Raw genomic sequence first — 26,432 nt, 5'->3', positions numbered from 1 at the left:
CACAAAAGAACCAGTCACAAGCCTAGCATTTATCAGGCTCCAATGCCAAGAACGAGTGGGCCTTCAATAAGTGTCCTTAAGGAATAAGAAATACAATCCAACGTAAGGCACTACCAAACCCACAAAGACAGCATTTTAAAGTCACCAAATTAGAGGGGAACATGTGTTAGCAAACACAAAAGCATGTGATTGTTTTGAAAATCAGCTGACATCTCCTGAAGAAAAATAGAAAAAAAACAAACAAATAGACAACAATTCCAATGGTCCTGTAAGTCCTAACGATTCCACTCCTAGATGGAGTGCTCAAGAGATTTGAAAATATGTTCATACATGCACTTGTGCACAAACACTCATGGCAATGCTATTCAAAACAGCACAGTACTCTGAGTGGTCCAACTGGCTCACAAGCCAGAGTGTGTGGATACAAGGAACACTGTTCTCACGCTTCAGCATGATACAGTGGCAGGCTGGAAACAGAAAACACAGAGCTAAGTCACAAATTGCTACTACTGTGTACCTGCTGTGTGCTTCCAATGCTAATACTGTGTACCTCATCAATAAAGCATGTCCAGATGCAAAAGACACAGACTGCCTAGAACCTGGACTGTGCGGAGCTTGGGGACTTAGGGGGAACACGGTGGCTGCTTGTAGATGTGGTGTTTCTTTATGGAAGATGAAAATGTTCTAAAATCAATAATCACAATAATATCTTGTAAAAAATTATGTCATTACTAACTTTTAAAAATGTAATTTTTTTTTTTTTGAGCTAGGGACCAAACCCAGGGCCTTGCGCTTCCTAGGCAAGCACTCTACCACTGAGCTAAATCCCCAACCCCTAAAAATGTAATTTTTATAAAGTTACCTAGCAGCTACGTTCCACCCTAATCTTAAGAGAAAAAAAACAAGGCATGATGTACAGTTTAAGTGCCCTGTATACCTTCCCTGATTAAAGTTAACTGCCTCCGGGACAGTGCTACCTTGATGTGCGATTCATCGTCCCGTGACTGTCACAGCCCTTTGCTGTATTTATGAGCCTCGCAGGACAGCCTGTGCTCTGTGTGTGTAGCCCTGTTTTCACAGTGACACGGCGGGTACAGGTTGCTCTTTAGCACTCTGTGTTCTGGAGATGAATTGTTTTCAGATCATTCAGTGGCTTTTTAAAGTGACCGCTGACACCCGAGGTTCTGAAGCCATGTGCCTCACAACAGAAGCTAAGTTGACCTTTGCCCCCCTTTCTATCAGTGCAGTGTGGGCTGCTCCAGGTACCCACACTGCCATAGTTATGTATTCAGAGGAAAGTGCATCTTATAACCTAAAAGGCTTTCTTAGGTGAGAGAGAATTCGGGACAGGGGCGAAACATGCATGCAGTGGATGATAAACACCCGTAGTTAAGGTGGGCCATTTTAGACACCTGTGGGGGTTTCTACAGGGTCACTCTGACGTCACCACTGAACCCTCTTCCACAGACACTAGCTATGGCTGCCTCCCTGACACATATTCCTCATTTCCTCACTGAACAGTTAATGCTGTTCTGAAACCTGGCCCATCCTCCCTGAACATGAAGACCATTACTGGTTCACAGATCATGGGAGAATAAAGCCTGTCTATTTGATAGACGGTGGGAATGTCCCTGCCGGCAGAGTAGCCTGGGAACATCCTTCTCACTCTGATTCTAAACAGAGAAGCACACGGCCTTAGACATGAGTACTTAGGAGGGAACACAAGGGCAGCCATGAATTTCACTGTTTTACTTGACTAATACAACCCCAGTTTTGTTTGGTGCCAATAATAAACTCCTAAACGAAGTGTTTTGGGACTCTGGGTAATCCCAGGAGGTTGGGACAAATGGCCCAACAAAGGTTCAAGGACCGTCTAAGACGATGTTGATTTTAAGTCCAGCCATAGTTAAAGACTGAGATCCCGTCTCTAAGGAGCAACTTACCTCCCAGCCAAACTAACAACAGCAACGAAATCCTACACTCTCCTGCCAGTGTTGACTACAGGGTTCTAATCAGCAGCAGCAGGTTGAAATTTCCGAAGACTTTCCATCCTAAAACCTTTCGGTACCAGGCTGCACAGAGGAGAAGCGACTTTTGGTCTTGGTCTTTCTCCTTCCAGGCTAGATTTGGGAAGACCGCAAAGGACCTGAACAGTGCTGAGGGAGGGATGGGGCCGGCATCCACAGTGACAAGGGCAGAATGAGCAGAGGCTTCATGATCTCCTTTCGCAGCTTTAATAAATGGCCCCTCTCGCCCCTTTCAGACTTGTTTATGTGAGAAGAGAAAACCTAACCACTATTGAGTGAAGCCACAAGGGTTAGAGGTTATAACCAATAAAGCCAGGAATCAATGCTGGGTTTCCAGTTAAGTCTGCAGCAACCAAAAGTTACTAAAACAGAATTTCTGCTGTGACATAAGCTGACAGAGTCCTCTGTTTTTAAGTAAATTTTAATCAACAATAAAACCATGTAGAAGCAACACAGAAAATTTCCTCTAATGCATACATTTCACATCGGCTAAATACTTGCATCTCACAACTATAAAGGACAATGATTCCTGGTGCTGTTCTCTCCTTGACATGTTAAGTCTATACCAAAGCATGATTTCTCAAGTTCTGAGAGGCAGGGTTCTGACTTCACCAATCAGAAGGCAGAACATCTACATTTCTAAGAAAAAATGTAAATGGGCCATTTTGCTACTCCATTCCAAAATATTTTCTTTAAAATTCATAAAACATTATTCTATTGTTCTTCAGATATTTCTGAATACATAAAAATAATATTAATCAGACTGAGCAGGTCCTAATTAGGAATGTATCTACACACATATATATACATACATGCAATAAAAAATGGTCATGAGTTTGGGGGGTAACTATATGGGATGGTTCAGAGGAAGAAAGGGAAAGGGGACTGTTGTAATTATAACTGCAAAATTAAGGAAGTTAAAAAAAGACATTTATCCAATAAGTTGAAAAAGGAAAATATGTAAAATATGCTAATACAGCCTAAGCCTTCCCTGCTTTCCCTCTCACAGGAATATGGCACAGCACTGGGCTTATATAAGATGCTTATAAAAACTACTCAAACTATAATTACATACCAATTTTCACATATAAGAAACTCAGTGACTTGCTTCTGAGAAACTACAATAGTTTTACAAGCCTCAATTTTAGTCTCAGACATCAACATAGACGACTGAGGTTTGAGGCACCTTGGCAAGCCTCAGTGTAGACTACACCATGCTCCCATTCTCAACGCAGACCACACTGTGCTCTCATTTCAGTGTAGACCACACTGTGCTCCCACTCTCAGTGCAGACCACACCATGCTCCCATTTCAGAGTAGACCTCACCATGCATTCTCAGTGCAGACCACACCAAGCTCCCACTCTTCCCTTTTCACAGGCCAAGCTTAACCAGGCGCACTGTAGCTGTCCACGTCACTTAAAGCACTCCTGTGATCTGAGACTGCTTGCTCCCATATATTTCATGAGACTCATCCAGCCCTGAAAGACAGATGCTATCATTCAAGTTCTAATTGCAAGCTACTTAGGTTCTACAGAACAAGGGGGGAAAGAATACTGCACTTCCTAAAATACGCTTTTTGACTTCAAGCAGTTCCCTAAATGTAAGCCCAAATATTTTTTGAGCATGTGAGTATACAATAGCTCACGTGTTGCTCTAGGGTCTCCTCATGCTACTTGTTTGATAAATGGGTCAATAAACACCAAGTCAAATGTCCAAGTAAATATATTTTCATTGTTATTGGCAGATATATAATTAACTCTGAGGAAAAAGAAACAGAGAATCAATTTATGATTACTTCTTTAGCTCTTCCCATTACTCATTTACTTTAGCTTCTTAGTTCTGTTTAAATCTTAATACACACGTACCATCTTGACTCTAATTATAAATCAAATTACCTCAATTACAAATCAGTGTTGTATGAACTGTGACCCACATATGCTAGTTTTATTAGTAAGATACAATTATATTATTACCCATGCATATGAGCTGATTAAAAACAAATGCACATTTATGAGCCTGTATTAATTAGCAATTTCATGAATGCTTTTAAGTAATATTAGAGATTTGCTATGTTTTCTCTAGCACAAACAATTAAATCAACATTTTCTTTATACATGTGTAGTATCAACACTACATTTCTATTTTCAGGTGAAATAGGCTGCTAACAAAAGATATTATACAGAATAATAATTTGTCTTGCAAAGGAAACATTACAAAGAAAAAAACATCTCATTTAATTTTTTTTCTTTTTTTTCCAGAGCTGGGGACTGAACCCAGGACCTTGCGGTTGCTAGGTAAGCGCTCTACCACTGAGCTAAATCCCCGACCCCTAAACATCTCATTTAAAATGAAACATTTCCTACCTGTCAGGTCAGTATCTTCACCAACCCCCAAAAAACACACCTTATACAACTTACATAAGTGATCTTTAAAATATCACCCCAGATGCAACACTTCAGACATATTATTGTATGTCGTGGGGAAAAATGTTCAATGCAAGCTCAAGAATCTGTTTTAATAGAGTAATATTTTCCTTAACCAATTGTTACTGTGGTAGTTATTTGGTTTTCTATTACATACCATGAACAAATCATTTAAATGATGTCTCAGCTTCCTTGCCTGTAAATGGGGAATGATTACTCCTCCTCTCAGAGTTCCTGTTAGAACTAAAGGGGTTAATCAGCCCTTGAATAATACCCTGCACGTGGGCACTTAGCTGCTGAGACCCTGGGAGTAGAGAGGGGTTGAACGCCCCACACCACCCATGTAGAGTATGTGTGTGGTGTGTATACATGTGTGTGTGCATATGTGTGGGGTGTGTGTGCACATATGTGGGCTGTGGGGGTGGGATATGTGTGTGTGTACATGTGTGTGTATGAGTGATGTGTGTGTATGTGTTTGGGTGACATGTGTCTACGCCTGCATGTGTATGTATGTGGTATGTGGTATGTGTGTGTATATTTGTATATGGTATGTGTGTGCATGTGCATATGATATGTGTGTAGTATGGTGTATATGTAGTGTGTTGTGTGTGATATATGTGTGGTATGGCATGTATGTAGTGTGTGTGTTGTGGTGTGTGGCATATGTGTGTGCATGTGTGTGGGGGATGTGTGCTTGTGTATGTATGTGGTGTGTGTGGTGGTTATGGTATGTGGTGAGTGTGTGCATGTGTATGAGTGTGTATGTTCCTTTTCTTCTGTTGACTTCTATTTGCCAACCCAACTTTCAAAGCATCTTAAGTCTTCTTCCAGGGAAAGACAGCTACATGAAGGTGCTGTACACCTTTGCCCATGCCACCAGGATTCCCCACTGCCGCTGGCCTACTTTCTCTTTTAGTCCAGAAGTAAGAGCTGGGCTCAATGAATACTCACCCCACATTCTGTCTTAAAAGATAGTTTCTTTTAGTTAAGGGGCAGAGAGGAAAGGTTGGTTGGTTGGTGGGTACTCAGAGTTAGGAGGGATAAAGGCTGGTATTCGACTACACAGAAGGATGGCTACAGTTAATGACCTAGACGACGAACTTTGAAGATTTGTAATATTTTCACCACAGTCAGGATAAATGTTGGCACGGATATATTAATCTGGAGCTGAGCATTACAAAATGCATAACAAATAACATGGAAGCCATAAACATGCCCAACCTTTATTTGTCGAATTATCAAGACCGAGCTCTTTTCTTGTTACTGGCCCTCAGTAGTGAATGCACCTGTGTACAGTGTTGGCTCAGCAACAGATACCAAGAGAATAAAGGTGAATTTAAAACAAAACTAAGTACATTCCTCCCAAAGAAAGAGGGGCTGCAAACAGGAGCGCATGTTGACACTTAGATTTTACAGAGCTGTCCAGGGAGGGTTTTATGATGCATGACAGGATGCAGAGAGAAGAGAGGCCGTTCACCAGGTGGTGAACGGGCAAGAATTGTTTTATCCACAGGAAAATGAAAATTCCTCACAAATATACGCTGTTATTAGAGTAATATAATGTATAAATAAATTTATAACTTACATCCCTTTTACATACAAATTTATATTTAATATGTGATAAAATTAAAAATGTATTAACAAAAAAAAAAAGTCTGAGTGATCAAGTCACTAGACTGCCTCTATGCACTGCTGCCTTAGTTCACCTTCAGGTGTTGGGACATTACTATTGGACATCTGATTCCTCCTTCCAGACCTAGGCCTCTAGCTCTCACCATCTTCACTGTCCATCCCCATCTCTGTGCTCAGAGCACAAGGAGCTCCCCTAACAGCACATTTACTGCCCCTCTCTGGTCAAATCTAGCAACGTTTCCCTCCCAACTCTACTCCGCCGCCCTCTGCTGGCTGTCCAGAGTCCTCTCTCAATGTGCCTGGGGAAGAACCGCCCCCTCTTTGCTACAAAGGGTCTCTCCTACTAAGTCTCTTTTCTCCCTCAAAATTCTATCCATAGTTCAACCACTTCCTTGAAGCAGCCAGGCTCGCTCGGTCCTTACTTTTTAAAAGGCGGAACTTTACAAATGCGGCCGGAGAGAGAAATGAGAGAAAAGATAACTTAGGATGAGACAAGTCCAAAACTGTGGTAGTGAGTTGGAAAGCAGAAAGCCATCATTTGAAAGACACATACGATCCCATTACATCCACGGAGCACACTTAAATTACTTACTGTCTGACATTTATATGCTGCCCTGACTACTTATTGAACAATTATTCTTCCAATGACACTTTTCCTTATAAACATTAACCATCCCACAAAATGGACGGGGAATCCGTTAAGTCTGGATTCCTCCGGGCCACTTCCTGTTAAAAACCAAAGACCGTGGACTCAGAACCTTACACGCTAGACAACGCTGAATGACAGAATATAGCTGCTGAGTTTCCTAGTTGATGGATAAGTAGTTAGTAAATTGCTCCCCAAAGCCAAGTTCAGACACTTCCTCAAGTGATACTTAGCATGGTCTATGCATCCATACCTTGGATTCCAACTTGATCTTTTCTTCATTCAGATCCTCTGTTGCTTTCTTAATTTTCCCGCGACATCTGGCAATTTCTGACCTCACTGTAATACCAACAAAATCTTTACTGGCCTCCGCCTTTCTGAAGCCTCCATCACGGCAGCACTTGGCAGGTGAGTTTTCATCTGTCTTCTGTCCAGGTTGCAAACTCCACTTACAGTGCCCCCTTCCCCTCCAGTCTGTGGGGCAAACACCCAGGTCCAAAAGCCAAATGCCCCCCAAGAGCAAACCCCAGCTCCAAAAGCCAAATGCCCTCTAAGGGCAGGCTCACCTTCCCGCATCACTCTGCGGCTCTCCTCGGCCTGATGCTCAGTGAAGATGATGTGCTGAAACAACGACTCCAGACTCATCTCGGGCCAGCTCACCCTTAATATTTTATAAGGGAGTCTGAGGATCCTGGAAAGCACAATGAAGAGGGTTGTCTGGCTGTTCCCTGCCTGCACCACCCACTCTTGCCCAGCAGAGCCCCAGGGCAGGAGCTCTCGGCTTGTTCCTCCATGCTCGCCCAGAGCCGGGCCCATTCCTCCTCCATGTTCGCCCACAGCCCGGCGTGCTTCTGTGCTGAGTGCAGCCCCCACAGAAAAGGCCTGGGGGACAGATACAGTAACTTTGGCTGGGGACATGCTTCCCCTTCCCAACCCCCTCGCTTTCCCAGGAAAAGATGCCCACAGGCAGAGGCTGGCAACTGACGCCCCCTCAGGTGTGTCCAGCCAAAGGGGCCTCCACCGGCCTCGCGAGAAGTCATCTACGGAAGCCTGGTGGGACCAGTCTGCAGCGACCTGCGCTCACGGGTTCGGGGTCTTTCTAGAGGTGGGACTCCCAGTCTCCAAGTATTATAAAGTGCAAAGTACCCGTGATTCTAAATATAAACTTTTGCAAAGTCGTATCCTCGGAGGCTAGCAAAGACTCCTACAAATGTACAATGTCTGACATTCCACCGTAATCATTCCTTCGTAATCAAAGCATATCTTTTTTGTCTGCCCCGAAATTAATCACTGCCTTTTGTAATCAAGCCTTGGTAATATTAACACTTCGATATCTGTACAATGTGTGTCAGAGACCAAAGTGGTTGCTAATTAAGGCTTAAATGTGAAAGGCACCTTTGGGACTTTTGCATGATATTTTTTTTTTAATTAAGAAATATTTTCAGTTTTGGTAGGTCAAAATATTGACATTGTAATAAACATCTGACTTTACTCTGAATGTAAAACTGACACTGGCTAGACTTTTAAGAAGTAACTTTTAATGTGAAAGTTTGAATGTGCTTAAAATTAAGTAAAATGAAAATTTTGTCACATACACTAGGCTTAATTAATAGCCCACTAATGCCACAATATATTCAGTTAAAAACTTTAATCTATTCTATATTTCTACCTTAATTTTCATCTGGTCATGTCTGCATGAAGTTTAATGTTTGAACTATCAGAATACACACTGAAATTTGAAATAAAGTTAAAAAGAATTAATTACTCAGAGCTATTCAGAAGCTAGTACTGATGAAAATTTTCCCACTGTCTTTTGGGTATCCCTTGTTGACAAGCACTTTTTATTTAAAACCTTGAAGTCCCATGAATAAGGAATGATAACATTATTTTGTTACTTGTGTTTTGATTATAATTAGTAGTTCAATATTTATTATTTATTTGCTAAGCACTCACTTTCTGAACACACTACGTCTATTTAAGATGATTTTGACATTTCTTTTCTAATATAGTTAAGGTGACAGACTGACAGACTCAAAATATACCAGTAAAAATGAGGTCACCGAGCTACTTAGTTGAGTCACTATCTGAAATCTTGATGTGTATTCGTTCTTTTAATCAAGCCAGTTATCCTATTAGAACTATGTTTTTTGTTACTTGAAGGGCTAAGTAACTTGTCCACACTCACGATGGCTAGAATGTAGCCAATTCAGGATTGGAATCCTGTGTCTCAGGAAGAGGCATACTTTGTACAGGAAAGTAAATGGAGACCAAGAAAATGGGAGTTGAGAGTCATGGATTCAGCTGTTATTTTCTTACTATAACACAAACATAGTGGACTTTTGCCATTTCATTTAAAGCTCTTCATGAATGTACTTTGTACCTTTATAGTCCTCTGATACATGTGTGCATGTGTCTAGCTCAGATATAACCAAATTCTTCCATGTACTCAAGGATGGGAAATGACCGTTATTGTGCCTAGAACCATTTTCTTTGAGCACTCCTGTGGAGGTTCTTGAACTGTATCACAAATGCCATCAAAGGTAGAAGCTTTTCGAGATAGACTACAAGACTACTAGCATTGCCCCCTTCAGGGTGATTTCCTGTGGGCTTGCATGGGGGCTGTTCTCACAGAAAGGCAGGTTTCCAAGAACTTGATACTTTTTCAAGTTACAGCTTTATGAGTTGCACTCAAACTCTCTCTGTTATTTAACATGCTCCTGTCTGTACTGAAACTTGGCAGAGTGGATTCTGAAAGCCATTGGAAGCCCTCCTGCCCTTCTCACACAGGAGCACAGAAGAAAGTCACTGGAAATTCGAGAGGAGGGTGATGGGGAGAAATATCACTGTCAAGTTCTTCCCATCCCACAGCACTCTAGTGCCTTTAAATCTTGGTAGAATCTTCTTAGAGGTATTACAACTGCAGGCATTAGCTATGTTTTAAATTTTAATTTTGTTTACTGAGGTGCGTATAATTATGCAAGCCCACAGTTCAAACTCTACAGTTTTCATAATAATGAATTAAAGTAACATCAAATTAAGATATTAAAATCTAACTTTATTCATACATTGTGAATAGTGTTAAGACTTTTTTCCCCTCTTATAGCAATGCATGCTGATTGCATCTCATAATGTACAGAGCAAGAGTGGTATTATTTAAATTTATGCCAAATAAAAATGGTATATGACATGATAAAGCTTTGTGGGCATACTACTTTCTGAAAATGTATCTTCTGAATCTAAAAATGGGAAATGATTCATCCGACAACTGTTTAATGAGCTCCTGCTTTTCATTCAACATTCATTCAACAAATATTACTGAACAGTTCCTATGCACCATGTTAGAGAAACAACTGCAAGATTTAATAAAAACAGCTACATTAAAAAAAAAGTTCTTTCTCCCCCTGGATAATTCTAACCTCAATGGAGAATTATTATATTTTACAGCATTTTGGCAGCAGGATAAACAATTGCTCTCAGATGCTACGGCAGATGTTCTTTAGAAAGGAAGCCAGTTATTTGCATTATGACGCCCACACATGATTCTCAGACCTAAACTTCCCATCTGTGCACATTTCAGTGAATTGCCTACCTTTGGAACACGAGTGAGGATCCCTCATTGTCCCTGCCCTCGGATGCTTCTCTCGATCGCTTAGCACCTGGGCTGTGCAGTCATCAATGATTGTTTTGCTAGGAGGCCTTATACAGGGCTCTATTGCTCTTTGATTTAAATGCGTCTCTTCCTCTTTCTTAGATTGATGACTTTCCTAACCCAGGCTTCAGAATACCCACTAGCCGGGGGCATGTGTGTCGCGATGAAAGGAGGGAAAAGTAATTCATTTATTTTATGTTTTTCTGAGGGCATCTACCATAAAGAAAAAATTATGGGTTTAACTAAGTTGAATTACCATTCATTGAGTGTCTACTAAGTCTAGAGTTTTCCCCTGGGTATTAAGAAGGCTACAAAGTTGGAAAGATGCCTGCTCTCCTCTCCTTGGAAGGTCACCGTCAGTCAAATGGGGTAGGGGTTAGCTTGAGAATAAGGCTCTAGGTAATATTTTTCACACCTCCACTTTCAAAACATGGTAGAGGAGAGGTGATATGTCTGGTACAGGCAATCTAGGGAGAGTTGCCAATAGAGAAAAAAGAAAGGGAGAAAGTTTAGTAGAAAAGAAAAGGGAAAGGCAGAAAGACATATGGGACCAGCATTAGGTGTTTTGCATTTTCACGAGTCCATATAGGTTATTCAGTGCTTCCAATGTGTGAGTGGAACGTCCACATTGATGTGCAGAATAAGTTGACTCCACTGGGTTAGAAGCAGTAAGGGAATGGGACTACTGGCTTGAATATTGAGTAGTGCACTGTCTTAGTCCATTTGGGCCACCATCACCACATGACACAAGCTGGGTCACTTACATTGGAAATGTATTCCTCACCATTAGGAAGCAGTGAAATCCAACATGATGGTGTCTGAGCACTCAGGATTGGCCTGTTTCCTAGTTCACAGACACCTAGTGAACTCTCAGAAACTAGGAAAGACTTGTTAGAGCTGCGTGGCATTTTTTATAGGAACACAAATTTCAATCAGGCCAGCCCCGCCCCCCTTGTCTAATTGGCTCATCAAGCTGCACATGTAGTAGCATCAGCTTCTGAGTTAGAGTCAGACAAGTGGAGAGATGGACACGCCCATACCAGGATCCTCATTGGGTGCCAACCACTGTAATCAACTCACGCTCACTGTGTGCCGAACCTGTGGGCGTCACCAATGAATGAACCTTCATAATCAACCCAGCCACCTGATGAGAACAGAGCTTAGAGAGCTGGGTAGCTTGTCCACAGTATGGGAGCCGGAGGGAAGGAACACAATCAGGACATGTGAGCTTCTTCAGTCTCTGAAACCTCCAGATGGGAGGTAAGATGTCTTCAGCATCTGTTACATTTAGATACCTCCAAAAAAAAAAAATTGCTTACTGCCAATCCAAATCTATAAAAGCAATCGCAGGTATATATCTCATATTTTAATATGAATTTAAATAAAATGCGAATGAAAGAAATGTAGCCGTGAGTTGAAGTTGGTGGTGCATGCCTTTAATCCTAGCACTCAGGAGGCAGAGCCAGGCAGATCTCTGTGAGTCTGAGGTCAGCTGGGGTTACAGAGGTAGACTCGGTCTCAGAGGAAAAAAAAAAGTGTTAATGGGCCATGTCTTCAGAAACATATTTAACCCTCTGTGTATTGTTGCTGTAACTACTTAATCTCAGACCCCAAGTTTGGGAACCGAAACTCTGCCTATCTCTCTTCTGCCCAGCTATAGGCTGTAGGCACTTTTATCACCCATCAGAGATAACACACAGCATCACTGCGCCTATGTGAGAACCTCCTCCTCCTCCCTGGCCAGTATTTAGTATTACGATACATAGCAACAGACCAAACCTCAACAGTGTACTTGATGTGTGAAGCTAGACTAATGTGGGTGCTGCATTAGTTTCTCCATATGTCTATTATGCTGTAACAGCACCATGCTCAGGGGTTCAAGACAAGAGAACTGTGTTCTACCACAGCCCAGGAGGCTTCAGATCGGAACGGAGGTGCTGGCCCGGTTGCTTCCCTCCAGTGCTCTCAAGGGAATTTCTTGGTTGCCTCTTCCCAGCCTCTGGTCTTTGCTTGGGACTTTTGGGACATGGATCTCTTATTTCTCCATGACCGTTTGGAATCCTCCCAATCCCCCGTGTGTTTCTCTTTCCTCCTTCCTTGTTTGAGGAACGCCAGTCATCTTAGGTGAGAGGAGTCCAGCTCCTCGGAATGACCTCATCTTAGCTAATCATACCTGCAAATATCCCAGATGCAAGGACAGCCACACCCGGTAGCGCTGGAGGCCATGACTTCAGCACACCCTCCGAGAAGACACTCCACTCTGAACAGACTGAAAAGCGAAGCCATTGGAAACAATTAAGCTTTTTGTTTTTCTTCTCAAATGAAGCAGATTTTTCAAGATTGAGGTCAAAGCATGTTAGTTTAAAAGGGCTTTTGAAATACATCACACAGGGTCTGCGAGATGGCTCAGTGGCTGAGCGTGTGCTCTTGAAGTGGACTCAAGTTTGGTTCCTAGCACCTGTGTTGGGTGGCTCAGAATCACCTGTAACTCCAGCTATAAGGGAACTCAATGTCCCTAGTTTCCACAGACACATATACCTGTCTTTTAAAAAGTACAAAAAAAAAACCCTCATATGCAATACAATATTTCCTTTTTCCACATTTTTTGATACAGGGTCTCTCCGTGTAATCCTAGGTGTCATGGAACTCCCTGGGTAGACAAGGTTGGCCTTGATCCACCTGCCTCTGTCTCTGGGGCGCTGGGATTAAAGGTGTGTGCCACAGTTAATTTTGAATTTACACCCCTACCTCAAATAGTCATTGATTAAATGATTATTGGACAGAAGACTTCCTTTTCAGCTCTGAAACAGGGTGTATGAAACAGGGTCATTGAAGGTCAAAGTCTTTGGGGGAAATCTGTAGCACATGTGTGGACAGGGAGCTTTATACCATCAGAACACAGACCCCAGCACAGAGAATACAAAAGTGTACCAGTTGCCTTCTTCACAAGAGCAGCCTGTCGGGCCCAGAAAACAAAAGTAAAAGACATTTGGAAATCATATTTTCTGACACATATAGTTCATCTGTTTATTTAATGAATACTTATTGAATAAGTACAATATTATAAGGCCAACAGGGGTGTGTTGTGCTAAGGATGAATAAGACAAGGAGTTTGCAATAAGCATGTATCAAGTTGTAGTTTCCATGACAACACAATTTAGTGGTTTGGGATTACAGAAATGGATACAAGAAAAACTAAAGACTCTTTTCTTGTTACTGATTTCTTATTTAGATTATCCATGTAGGACTGGAGAGAAGACTGAGAGGGTAAAGCATTTGCTTCCAACCCTGGTGACCTGAGGTTCATTCTTCAAAGTCCCATGCTAGAAGGAGAGAACTGACTCCTACGAGATGTCCTTTGACCTTCACCTTCTGTTTGTGGCCTGTTCTTGTGGGTGGATGAGCACGCACATGTGCACGCATGTGCGCACACACACACACACACACACACACACACACACACACACACTTTGTTATTACAGTTTCTATGAATGGCAATTTCTCATTATTTTAAGTGAGGGTGATTATTTGAGAAGTTGGGATAAATTTTAAAAAGTCTCTGAATTTTTCACAATGACACTGGATTACTTTAAAAAGTTATTGTACATATTTACTTGTACATAAATAGGTAGGATGAGCTCTAAATTCTATTTATTTCTAAATTGCTTTGCTAAGTTGCTCATTTATCAGGATAAATTTATTTCAAGCTTTCAATCCTTGCAGTGACCTTCTTAGCCTTAGTACATCACTGTTACATTATATAATCCAGACAGTGCCACTATTTTCCTTCCACAATGCCACAGACAGCTCAAAATGTTTTATCACAGTGTGCATGGCTCATAAACCTTATCATTTATTTGACATTGCAGGCCGTCAATAGAATATCAAAAACTCTCAGAGAGAGCCAAAGGAAATAATTAGTTCACATTTAAATAAATAAGCACACACACACAGAGAGACAAACACATGTACAATCACACACACACACACACACACAGAGAGAGAGAGAGAGAGAGAGAGAGAGAGGCAGAGACAGACACACACACATAGACACATATACATACACATACCACACAGATACACACAAACACACAGAGATATACACAAAGATACACACACACAGGCACACACAGACACACACAGGCACACACAGACACACACAGGCACACACGCAGACACACACACATATACACACAAACATACACAGACACACATAGGCACAGACACATACATACAAACACACACACACACACACATACACACACACACACACACACACACACACACACACACCATCCATACCTAAGAATATCACAAGTATCTCAGTTAAGTGAGTGGGATAAAAAAAAAATAAAGGGAATTCAATGTCTAAGACACACAGGGAAACACTGAAAAATATTAAGATGACAAAAGAGACTGAGACTGTCTCCAAGCGGAGTTCAAGGTTCAACTCATGAAATGTACACATTTGTTAATCTCGCTTTACCCTTCTCAAGGCAGTAACCAGGGTGCAGCAGGAACCGGCCAAGATCCCACTCAGCTCATGGCTTAGCCCCCAGTGAAGACATCCAAGGGCTGTGCTTACAGGATTCCAACACTCATAAAAGAGATTCATGGCGATATTCTTAGAGGAAATTAAGAAAGCCTGAGAGAACTTGTCAGAAGAACGTTCTCAAGATGATTTTATTTCGGTAATTGTTGTATTTTAAATGCTTTCGTTTCTTTGGTGATGTCGTTTGCCTTACTTACAGATGCTATTACTCATAAAACGTGGCATTTCTGTCCACGGGGCTGTAACTGTGAGATGTAATGTTCTCATCCAGGCGTAGATGAGGAGATTTAAATCTGCTTCATTCTAAAGTGATTACTGCAGAGGTCACGAAATGGGTTTCACTTCTTTTCAGTACTTTGGGATATTTATGTAACTGACCGAGCACCTTTCCTTTCTCTGTTCTGTCCCAGCATTTGGTTGGCAGACAATTCGGAAGGTTTACAAGATGGACTAGCTGTTGTGTGGCTCAAGTGTCATTGCAGCTTCCGGGTGCACCCACAAGGATCGACTGCAAACATCATTCAGCATTTACTGGGGACCTAGTGTGCTAAACTCTGACACAACAATGAACAAAAACAGTGACCTTTCTACACGAACCAGTTCTATGGGAACGCCAAGAAACAGAACACGAAGACACATTCGTTTAATGCAATCGCAGTAAATGTTCGCCTCAAACATTAATGTGGGGATAGACACTTGAGGACAACACACTTAACCTCCAACAGTTCTTCAGACTGGACCAGCTTTGGCCTCTGCAGACTGGAGAAAAGGCCGGTGGTATTGATTTATAGAAGGACCAGCACAAAGGAGCCCAGTCATCCAGAGAGTCAGAAGACAATGTAAGGGGTTTGGATGTTTTTCAAAATTTGCTGGCTGGTTCTAAAGGCCTATGTAGAGAAATTATTGCAAGTGAGGATGAAAAAAAAAAAAAAAACCAAAACAGTGACAAAAGCCTTCTGCTCCCTAAGTGGAGTGACAGCCTGTCATGGTGAACAAGATGACACTCGGTGGCCCAGCTCCTGGATTCCCTTTGGCTGATTACAAGCAGAGCAGCCTTGAGAACATCATTGACTCTTTCAATTCACCTGCTTTTCAGATGGGAGTCAGAGATTCGGAGTAAACAGAAAGGGAGCAGCTGGAGAGGAGTAAAGGAAACAGAAACATTCCATCCTCACGAACGGAGATGTCAGATCGTGATGGACGTAGACAAGAATCACACAGCTTACCAAAACCATTGCCATGGCCACCTCAGTTAAAGGTTAGGGGAGAGAAAAATCCAAGATCTCCTATATCCCTCAAATTCAACTGTACGCTATCCTGTAGAGCTACAGGTATTGTGAGCAGCCACCACCCTTGCCCTGCAATGCCAACATGTCGCTCATGCTGTCCAACTCCATCGCCACACAGTTCTGCTCACATCCTATCCTGTAGCCAGGTAACACTCGTCTTACTGAAACCCACCACGGATCCTCCTCTGGGTCAGTTCTAACTGCACAGCACCTGGACCTGCGGGAGTGTCGGTATTTTATAGCTGCTCTACCAGATCATTGCCTACTTAAAGAGCCTTACCAGGGCCACTGTGTCGTGTGATACTGCAATCCCTGAAGTGTGACAGGAGGTCTGTCTTCATAAGCAAAATTAATTCCATCTAGGGACTTTGGGGGCATTGATACATTTTCTTGCTGTAAGATCTTGGTGTTCTCCACTATCCCCCACCACATGGCTCCTTTGCTTGTATCCTGTAACTCAGTATAATCTCCTTATCTTAAAATCCTTAGTTTATCCCATCTTCAAAATCCCTTTGGCAGTGTGAAAGAAATACCATATACCTGATTTGGAGACATTGAGTTATAGATACCTGTGGGACCATTATTTTCTTTCTGTAGTAGTTGTATATCTAACCATCATGCTGTAGTAAATGCAGTAAGATTCACCGAGCGCTCATAAAAATGTGTCACAATCAAAAGAAAAATACCACAAGCTACGTGGAAAAACCTAAAAGTAAACCTGTATCTCAGGAGCTTCCTGGAGCACCACAGACTTTGAGTTATCTCCTCTTAGTTTGTAGGTAACACTACAAAACAATTTTTTTTGAAGAGTAAGAGTTGAGGAAAAGAGGGAAAGGTTGTCTATCTCACTGCTAGCTAAGGTCCAGATTTCTAGTGAGGGCTCAGAAGAGGAGCAGGATGGAAGAGGGACCCTCTGGTTGGCAGATCCCCATGAGGAAAAGAAGAGGCTTCATACATAGGTGGAAATGAATACCAGCATTTCCTCCACACTCGTCATACCCTAACAGGAGGTACTGAAGGAGAACGGCCAGGGGAAGATGAGCGATGGAAGATGCTGACACTCTGAATGCGTGCAGAGCTTCAATGCCCATGGGATTGGCTGAAGAGCTTTGGGGAAATGTTAAGATATGTAAGGGATAGCTAATCTCCCGTGCCTTATCTTCTCTTAAGAGGCAGGAGCCATATCTAATGGACCTTTGTGTGTCAGACAGTGACTTGTACACAATGAGAGTGAATGTCCTGAAATAAAACCAGGAGACTTAGTCAGCACTAGGCTGGATCTTAGGCACTGACTGTAGCCTCCGGAAAGGTTGGGTAAGGAGTAGGTGGTCAACCACTTGGTGTTTAATGAGGAAATAGAAATGGAGTAAAGAAGATAATGTACACATTAGGAGACAACAGTTTCTACGGAAATCAACAAGCATTTGGATATTTGTTTCAGTAACAAGAAAAGTCTGGAAATTAATACTCTATTCAGTATACTAGTACTTTTATAACCCTATCAGTGCCTATGGTTTTAAAGGCCTATATTCTGATTTATGATCTATGTACAGAGCTGCAAGATTTGTCAAACAAAAATAACCATGTTCGATTAAACTTGAATGTCTGACCAACAGCAAATGATGTTTCCCTGTGTTTCAAATATAGCAGGGCAATAAGTCTTTAAAGTTACATTGTAGTTTAGGTAGATTGTGACTGAGTAAAGATATCCCATTGGACTTACTTAGGAAAACAAGAGAGGTATGTTCATGAGATAAATATGCTCCAAAGAGAGCTAGGGCTGTTGCAACAATGTTCCACAGGCTGCATTAAATGTGGTCTTCTTTCTGGGTCCCAGGGACTACATTGAAGAGCAAAATTTGCCTCTTTATGTTTTCTGCGTAGCTATCGGCAAGCAGTAACCAGCAAGGACAAAATGGGAAGGTCAGTCAGTGCAGTTAGTAAGAGCTGCCATGTCTGTGCTGCCTGACTTGCAGCCGTAAGAAAGGCATGGTGTTACTGTAGGTTCATTTGTATCTGATCAAAAGAATATCTGCGCCACCACACCCCGTCCCCCCACACCCCTAACAAAAACACACAAGAGGCATTTGCATGCTACCTGCCTGGTAGTCCTGAAAATACCAGATGGTGCTTAGGAACAAAGCAGACCTGTTGCCATAGAAACAAGATGCTACCCCAGCTCCATGCAGCTGCCATCTTTTTTTTTTTTTTTTTTTTTTTTTTTAATTTCCACTCTTTCACTGAGGTGTTCTTTTTTTTTTTTTTTTTTTTTTTTTTTTTTTTTTTTGGTTCTTTTTTTCGGAGCTGGGGACCGAACCCAGGGCCTTGCGCTTCCTAAACTGAGGTGTTCTTATAGGAACAAGTGCTGATAAAATACACAGATTCTCCCCAACCCCAACACACACACACACACACACACACACACACACACCCCTTCACCAACCAATGCGGGAATACACCCAGTACTCTTTCTATAATAATGGGGAAATGACTTGGTTTCCAGCTCTTCTAATCATGAGTAGAAAGTCAGTGGTTTGACATCATCTATTCCCTTAAATGGCAGTGATGTGTGTGTCCTGTCCCTGAACTAAACAATCCTTTGTACCAGGGGAGTCTCAGCTTTGATGTTCCTGGAAGTGTGACCTGAGTGTTTGTAATTACTGCAAGGTCTCTGCTCTGCAGGACAGAGCAACCTCCTTGTTCTTTCAGTTTCCCTCAGTAGCTACAGAATGCTGAGCACTCAGGAGGAGGGTGACGAATTCTTGTGAACTGAGATTCGATTTTGGAAAATGCAGTTATTGGCCACAAGCCCTCACCACTGCCTTGCTTCTTCTTCAGCGATGGGGTCCTCTTGGGAGCAGTACTGTGGGGAAGGTCCTCAATGCAGATAGCCCACAGTATCAATAAACTGCTGGGCCCTAGTTAAGACTTAGTGCCTTAAACCTATGGCTTAAATACTGTGTTTAGCCACGGAGAGCTGTTAGAATAGAAGCACTGGGTGCCCAGGGTGGAGGTGGGGGTAATGGTTCTTGCATCTGCAAACTCACAAATGTGACTTTAAGTACCATACACAAATCCTTTTGTAGTTCTAGAGGTCAGAAGTCCAAAACTGGTTCCCCTGGGCTGGTCAGATAACTCAGGGGCTACAGATGTAGCTCACAGGTAGAGTACTTACAAAGCACCTGTGAGGTCCTGGATTCAACCTCCAGCCCAGCAAAGAAACAAAGGAAAATGGGATGGGGAGAGGAAAGAATAAACATCCAGGTAAACTCACTCTCTGTGAAACAGAGCCAGTCTCAACCCACTTCCAAGACCCATCTATGTTTACTGGAGTCATATTTATAGCCAGCAGGATGATATCTTTGCTTCCACTGTTACTTTAAGTTCTCTTCCTGTCTCCTTCTAACAAGAGCACTTTGCTTACAGTTCGACTCCTCTGAGGTCTTCCAAAATGCTCTCCTCATCCCAGAATCCTCAGTCATATCTGTAACAACCTTTATGCTATATAAGGTAGTAGGACATCCATGAGTTCCACGGATTCTAAGAGGGATGTTATGGGAAGTCATTATTTATCCTGCGCTACTTCCAAACCCCATAGTCTTATGATCGCTAATGCTTCTCAAGAATGAAGGTGGCCAGGCATTGCAGGAGATTTAACCCACCAGAATGTATAGGGAGTCTGGAGTTCTCTGTTTGAAAAATCTATTGAAAACTCCCTAAGCTTGTGTAGTAACAATTTGATAGTGTGGCCAAGGTCAAAGCTTTGGGGGGCGGGAGGTTAAAGTATTCGTTCAGAAGCTTGGAAGGTTGCACCATTATTACCGGGGAATCAGAACACTCCCACAGAACAGTGTTGACAAAACCAATGGTAGCCTTTCAGTCACAGGAAATGTGTGTCCCCGAGTCTGTCTTCAGTCACCTGGTGTTTCCCCTCACTAACCGCCCCAGAGCCTTTGCAGATGATCCCACGCTGCTCCCTTAGCTCTGCAAGCCACCTATTTTGCCTACATCAAGAAACATGGCTGTGGCAGAGGGAAAAACCCATACAGTATCTTTAGAAAAACCATAAATATTTCATTGTTTCTTACTAAACATACATTATTAAATGTGTGATGTAAATATTTTATGCCCTGAAACTGGCAATTTTTGAATATATTGGTATGTTTGGAGAATTGTGGTTCATTTGGAAACCCTACCCAGTACACCCGCCTCATGTTTAACTTACACAACTCTTTAAAAAGCATTTAACTCTCAGAATTAAGGGAGTGACTGGAATCAGTTTTTTCAGAATAGCCTTAAGTACCAAATTCAAGACCTGAGACTGAACATTTGTATTATAAGAGAAGATTTAGGGGGTCTGTGATGGCTCAGGGCTTTGTCCTCACTTGACAATAGCTTGCTGCAGTGGCCAACACTCAAGTGACTCAAAGTTCATCTCAGACGCAGAAGGGACAGATGTACCTACAGCCAGCTCATAAGACCATCCAGAATCTGGTTGGGAGTAGAATCTGAGTTTTATCACACACAAAAGGGAGGGGAAAAATCATTCCCACTTTAGAATAAGTATTTGGGATGGTGCGTTGAATGAGAAAACCCTTTCAATACGAAAAATGGTTCCATACCAGAACATTTTAACTAGATTTTCAGATATAAACCTAGATTGTTTGGAGTTTTGTTTTTTTTTCCTGTTTTAATTCCAGTGACTCGTCAATATAGAGGTCGTAGGAGCTGCCACCGTTCTAAATTACAGCCCATTTCAGAGGTTGGCGGTGATCCAGGAGGTTGCATTATTCCAAATTGCCTGTCAAAAGGCTGTCAAAACACTGCCATTATCAAAAAGCAGTCCTTTAAATAATTTTCTCACTTTTTCCCTGAAACTTTACTGGCATTGAGCCTCGATAGCATCCCTCATAGGCACCGGGAGTGAAGCCTTTCAAGTGAGAAGTAGCAAAACGCAAAATACAAAAAGAAACTAAGTATCCAACGGTAAAATACAAAATTCTAGGCAGAAAATGTAAATCCAATCCATAGATTCTGCTTCCCCTGAAGCAGTAACTGTTGCTAATCTGCAGGTGGAGAAGTAGCCAGAGAATGAGGAAATCCTGATGATCAACTGCATGACTTCTCTCTGCTTAAAGATTCACAAAGAGGAGCTGGGGGACTGGGGGGTGGTTCAGTAGCAAACTGCTCGCCTGGAAAGCACAAAGACCTGAGTCTAGAACTCCTGTTGAGAAAAGAGCCCCAGATCATGCCTGCAAACCCTGACCTGAGAAGTCAGACACGGGTAGGTTTCTGGGGTTCACTGGCCAGCCTGGTCTACTTGATAGGTTCCAGGCTGGTAAGAGAAATTTTGTCCCCCCAAAAGTGAGCTTACCAGACAAATAATAGCTGACTTTATCTTATGTTCACATTCAATGTATAATGAGAAAATCAATAGTGTTTTATGAATTATTGGGTCCCTTTCCCCCTATTCGTAATTGACAACCGCCTGATTTTTCAAAGGGTGACCCACAAATTGGAACCCTAATCCAATAGGCTATAACCCTAGCCTCATTAACATATACTTGACAAATAAAAATAGTTCCTTGGTAATGGGAACATGATGGTTTACGTGTGTACATATCAAGAAATGATTACCACAACCAACTAATTCAAATGGCCATCACACCATAACTTTCCCTCTTTTCGTGCTAAACAGACTCAAAACTACCTTTTCAACATGGACGGATATGATGTAGCACTGTTAACTAAAGTCCAAGAACTCTGAGTCAGATGCTCAGAACTTTTTTTTCATTTGTTTTTTTTTTTCTTTTTTCTTTTTTTCGGAGCTGGGGACTGAACCCAGGGCCTTGCACTTGCTAGGCAAGCGCTCTACCACTGAGCTAAATCCCCAACCCCTTTTTCATTTGTTTTTATTGGATATTTTCTCTATCTATATTTCAAATATTATCCCCCTTCCCAGGTTTCCCTCTGAAAACCCTGTCCCCACCCCCCTACCCCCGCCTCCATGAGGGTACTCCCTCACCAACCTTCCCACTCACTCCCGCCTCCCTGCCCTGGCATTCCCCTACACTGGAGCATCCAGTCTTAACAGGACCAAGGGCCTCTCCTCCCACTGATGCCCGACAAGGTCATCCTCTGCTACATATGCAGCTGGAGCCATGTGTCTCTCCATGTGTACTCTTTGGTTGGTGGTTTAGTCCCTGGGAACCCTGGGGTGTCTGGTTGGTTGATATTGTTGTTCTTTCTATGGAGTTGCAAACCCCTTTAGCTCCTTCAGTCCTTTCTCTAACTACTCCATTGGGGTACCTGTTCTCAGCCCAATGGTTGGCAGTGAGCATCTGCCTCTGTATTTGTCAGGCTCTGGTAGAGCCTCCAGATGTCCAGAATTCATGTGTCCTGGGTGACTGTACTCTTTGTCTAGCAGCTCACAATTCACACTCACCACCCCTACACCGCCGTTCTGCTCTCTGTTCCCTGGCTGCTTTGGAGTCTGCACATAAATAGTGCAATGCTTGTCTTTCTCTGTCATGATTATTCCGTTCATAATTTCCTCGGGTTCCTGTATATTGACATGAATGGTAGCTCATTTTTCTCTCACCATTGACTGGGGCTCATAGATGGGGCTAGGATTGCTGGCTAGTGAGCCCCAGCAACCCTCCTGCCTCTGCCTCCCCCCGCCCCCATGCTAAGATTTAGCACGTACCACTATGCCTGATGGGTTTATGTGGTTCTGGCAGGGGAACTTGGATTCCTTTGCTTGTGTGATCAGCACTCATCAACAGAGCCAGCACCCCAGCCCTTGTGTGAGTATCTTGATTCCTATGAATAATGTTTCAGTGAACACATCAAACATTGGTGCAGCCTTTATGGAAAGCAGTATGGCATTAAAATGTAAATGTAAAATGTACATATTCAGCCACTTCTGGGATATTCCTCTCAAGGAGATGACCTCATTCCTTGTTCTCTTTAAGCACATGGTCCTGCCCTTTAGCTCAGAAATCCCCTCCGTTATCGTTCTTTTTCACTTAGATCTCAACTCTGGGATCCTTCTACTGAGTTAGAATAACCCTCCCATCTCAGAGAAGTCCCTGCCTGCCAACCTCTTTTACGCATAGAACCTGATGTTAAAACTTCTGTTCTAACAAAGAATTTCGGCAACCACTCCACTGAAGACCGTTTATCTTTCAAACAGCGTGAGATGACAAAATATTTTAGAGAGGCTGCACTTATTTCGAGACACTGTGATTCAAGCATCGAGTTAGGGAATCAGGGGGGTAATCCAGTCCTACAATCTCCGTGACAGTCTGATTTGTCAACAGCTCGTTTTTGGAAGAAAATGGAACTCAAAATGCACAGTTTCCAAATTCAGACAAAGAGAAGACGTAGAAACAGCTCTTTACACGATCGGCAGTACATTACAGGGAAAATGTAATGTGCAGGTGAATCCCTTTAGCACAAAGACAATGCTTTGAACAAATGTAGCAGAAAGATGTTTCCAAATGAATGTGCAGTTTCCGGGGATACCAGTAATATATGTGACGGTGCTTGATCTCATTAGCAAACAGCTCAAACTCTTCAGCCACCATAAAACACAAACCGCAATCAGCACGTTCCCGGAGCCGTATATCTGCCCGACCCGACTCCTGCTCTGCAGATAACAATTTCGTTTTACTCCATACAAGGAAAAAAAAAAGTTCTCATCATCTCTAAATCATGCAAGAAGGGCTCCAGAAAGTTCACGCTCTTGTCTAGTTTCCACACTGCGTGTTCTACAACAGCCTCCAGAGCGTGGGGAACGGGCCTTTAAAAATCACTGAGAAGCTATGATTAACTCATTGCAATGAAGACAGCCCCAAGACCTTCCTGCAGAGGATGCAGAATTCCAGGAAGCCTTTTGCAGAGTGCAGTTGGTGTTTATTGTCCTGAGGTTTAGGATGTGTCGGCCTTAGGTATACGAACTTCAAAAGGGTTATGTCTTTAAAGAAGTGGTTTTGTTTTGAATCTGTGGCCTAAGGAACGCTCATTCATCTTCAAGGGCTTCCCACGCCTTCTGTATAAAACCACAAGCAAAGGCTCCATGCAGAAAATGGGTAGGAAGCACCTCTGGGAGACTTGAAATGTGCATCAGTTCGCTAACAGTTCTGAGATGGTGGAGTGGCAAAGAAATCTGGTTCATTTAGTTTAATATAATATTCCCAGTTTATTAGGCCAAGAAGCCTTTTTCATTTAGGAGACATATTTAACTATGTTAGAGTCAACAATGCTCAGCAAATGCAATTCGTGTCCTAAACCATACTGTGGATTTCTGTTTAGGCAGCCATGGAGCTCTTGGTAGCTTAGCAGGCCATGCAGTTTCTCTACAGCCAAGATCGCAGTCAGGTGTGATCCTGGCCTAGCATTCTGATAAACTGAGGGTCACTCGGGGGACAGAGTACGAGTGTCAAAATCTGTGGCTCCGGTATGCAGAGTGACAAAGTTAGGCTTAGACTCAATAGCGCCCGCTCGCTTTGTTTGTTTGTTTGATCTGAGAAGAAAATATAGAGTTTCTCTGCTCGCCGAGAAAAGTGATGTGAAAACTCACGGTAGATAGAAGCAAAGACCATGCACAAATCTGACTTAAAAAATCAGTATTTAATTATGGTGTAAGTGTGTGAGAGGAATGGATTTTTATTGTGTTTACTCCTGTTTGCTTGATTTCACAAAAAACTAACATCTAGTATCATTTCTCTGTTTAAACACTATTCTCTCAAGTTTTATAATAATTGAAATTATAATACAGTTTGTTATTCCATCTAAGTATTGTTCATTCCAGGTAAATAGTGCTCCTTTTTAAAACCTACTTGCTATTCAGAATGAGATGAGCAGAAGAACACACACACACACACACACACACACACACACACACACACACACACACAGAGCTTGAAGTAAATTCAAATGGTGTAGTGGGGACAGTCGTGTGACCTGTGAACTGTCTCCCATGGGACAGTGGGTGAAATATCCTCTCCCAAATATTTATTTCAAATGATATATTTAAGGATCCCACCGTGTTTCTTGTATATTAAATGAAATATATTAGCAATCTACTAAAATATTTAACTATAAAAATGAGGTATAGTAAAAACCTAGCCACTATACAGATGACCAGAAATTCTGTCATGACTTCTGTTTCCACATAAATTCTTCTTTGGAAGAATATTTTAGCTCCCTTTTAAGAAATCAGTTTGAAAATCAAAATCCCAAAAGGCAGGGATATATTTTAAAGAGATGCAATACTGAATCATATATCCTCTTAAACATGATATAAAGGGAATATTTATATTACTTTTTAACCACAGATCTTCACCATTCTACAGTCAGGTGCCGATGCTTCTGTCTTATACAAAGAATACACAGTTCAAGGCGAAGGTTCAACTTCAACACAGTGGCATGACGCTCGGAGAAGTGTAGATCTCTCCCCAAATCAAGGAAGCCTCCATCTGCAACTGACAGAGACCACTAGAGAATGCCAACCAACATGCACAGCAATGGAACCCGGTCGCAGTAAATACATCTACAAAGCATTGTCACGCCTGGAACTCACAGATCATTGAGGAAACTCACAGGGAGTTTGCTGTGGGACTGTGTCTCCCAGGCAATGTCTCCCAGGGATGCTGAGAGTGGGAGATCATCCTCCTCAGGGAAGAGCACACCCGTTGGTTTCCCAGTACCAAATAGTCAGTGTGAAAGCACATAAATAACATTGTACATAGAGATCAGGTTTGTTATTATGTATTTAGGAATATAATGTGTGTGTGTATGTACACACATATATAAACATATACATACATGCATACATACCATAAATGTATACAGCAACCATAAATTAAAAAAGAGATCATGAATTTGAAGAGGACCAACGAGGGGAATGTGGGAGTGAGGGTTTGAGAGGAAAAGGGGAAGAAGTAAATGATACAATTACACTCTCAAAAAATATAAGAGATAATTTCCAATAAAGCACTTGCTTCAGCAGCACATGTGTGGCCACTCTCTCAGTCCAGGAAAGCATGACTGCCAGGCAAGGATAACACGGTGCATGTGAAATGTGCTTTAAGATGGCAGGTGTTCTAGAGATGGGGGACATAGCTCAGCCAGCAGCTTTCCCAGCATGCATAGAGCCCTAGACTCCATCCCTACTATCACAAAAGCTGGATGCTGCATGTCTATAAC

The 26,432-nt window shown here is 42.2% G+C and overlaps 1 protein-coding gene across 7 annotated transcripts in view; it reads right to left on the bottom strand.

The window, feature by feature from the left end:
* Positions 1-7,767, bottom strand: part of Ccdc172 (coiled-coil domain containing 172) — a 46,228-nt gene extending 38,461 nt beyond the window's left edge. For 3 of the 7 annotated variants that reach the window (XM_039084726.2, XM_039084731.2, XM_039084738.2), the window contains exons 1-3: positions 7,695-7,767; positions 7,297-7,421; positions 6,984-7,069 (exon numbers count right to left, since the gene is read on the bottom strand). In XM_039084726.2, the coding sequence (XP_038940654.1) occupies positions 6,984-7,069; positions 7,297-7,375 (165 nt within the window). In that variant the 5' untranslated portion in view covers positions 7,376-7,421; positions 7,695-7,767. The remainder of the gene's footprint in view (positions 1-6,983; positions 7,070-7,296; positions 7,422-7,694) is intronic. The other 4 variants (XM_039084735.2, XM_063268852.1, XM_063268857.1 and 1 more) reach the window with 2 other exon arrangements.
* Between the last annotated feature and the right edge of the window lie 18,665 nt (positions 7,768-26,432).

The sequence above is a fragment of the Rattus norvegicus genome, chromosome 1 (assembly GCF_036323735.1).
Source record: "Rattus norvegicus strain BN/NHsdMcwi chromosome 1, GRCr8, whole genome shotgun sequence".
NCBI lineage: Eukaryota > Metazoa > Chordata > Mammalia > Rodentia > Muridae > Rattus > Rattus norvegicus.
This window is presented reverse-complemented; position numbering and strand designations above follow the sequence as displayed.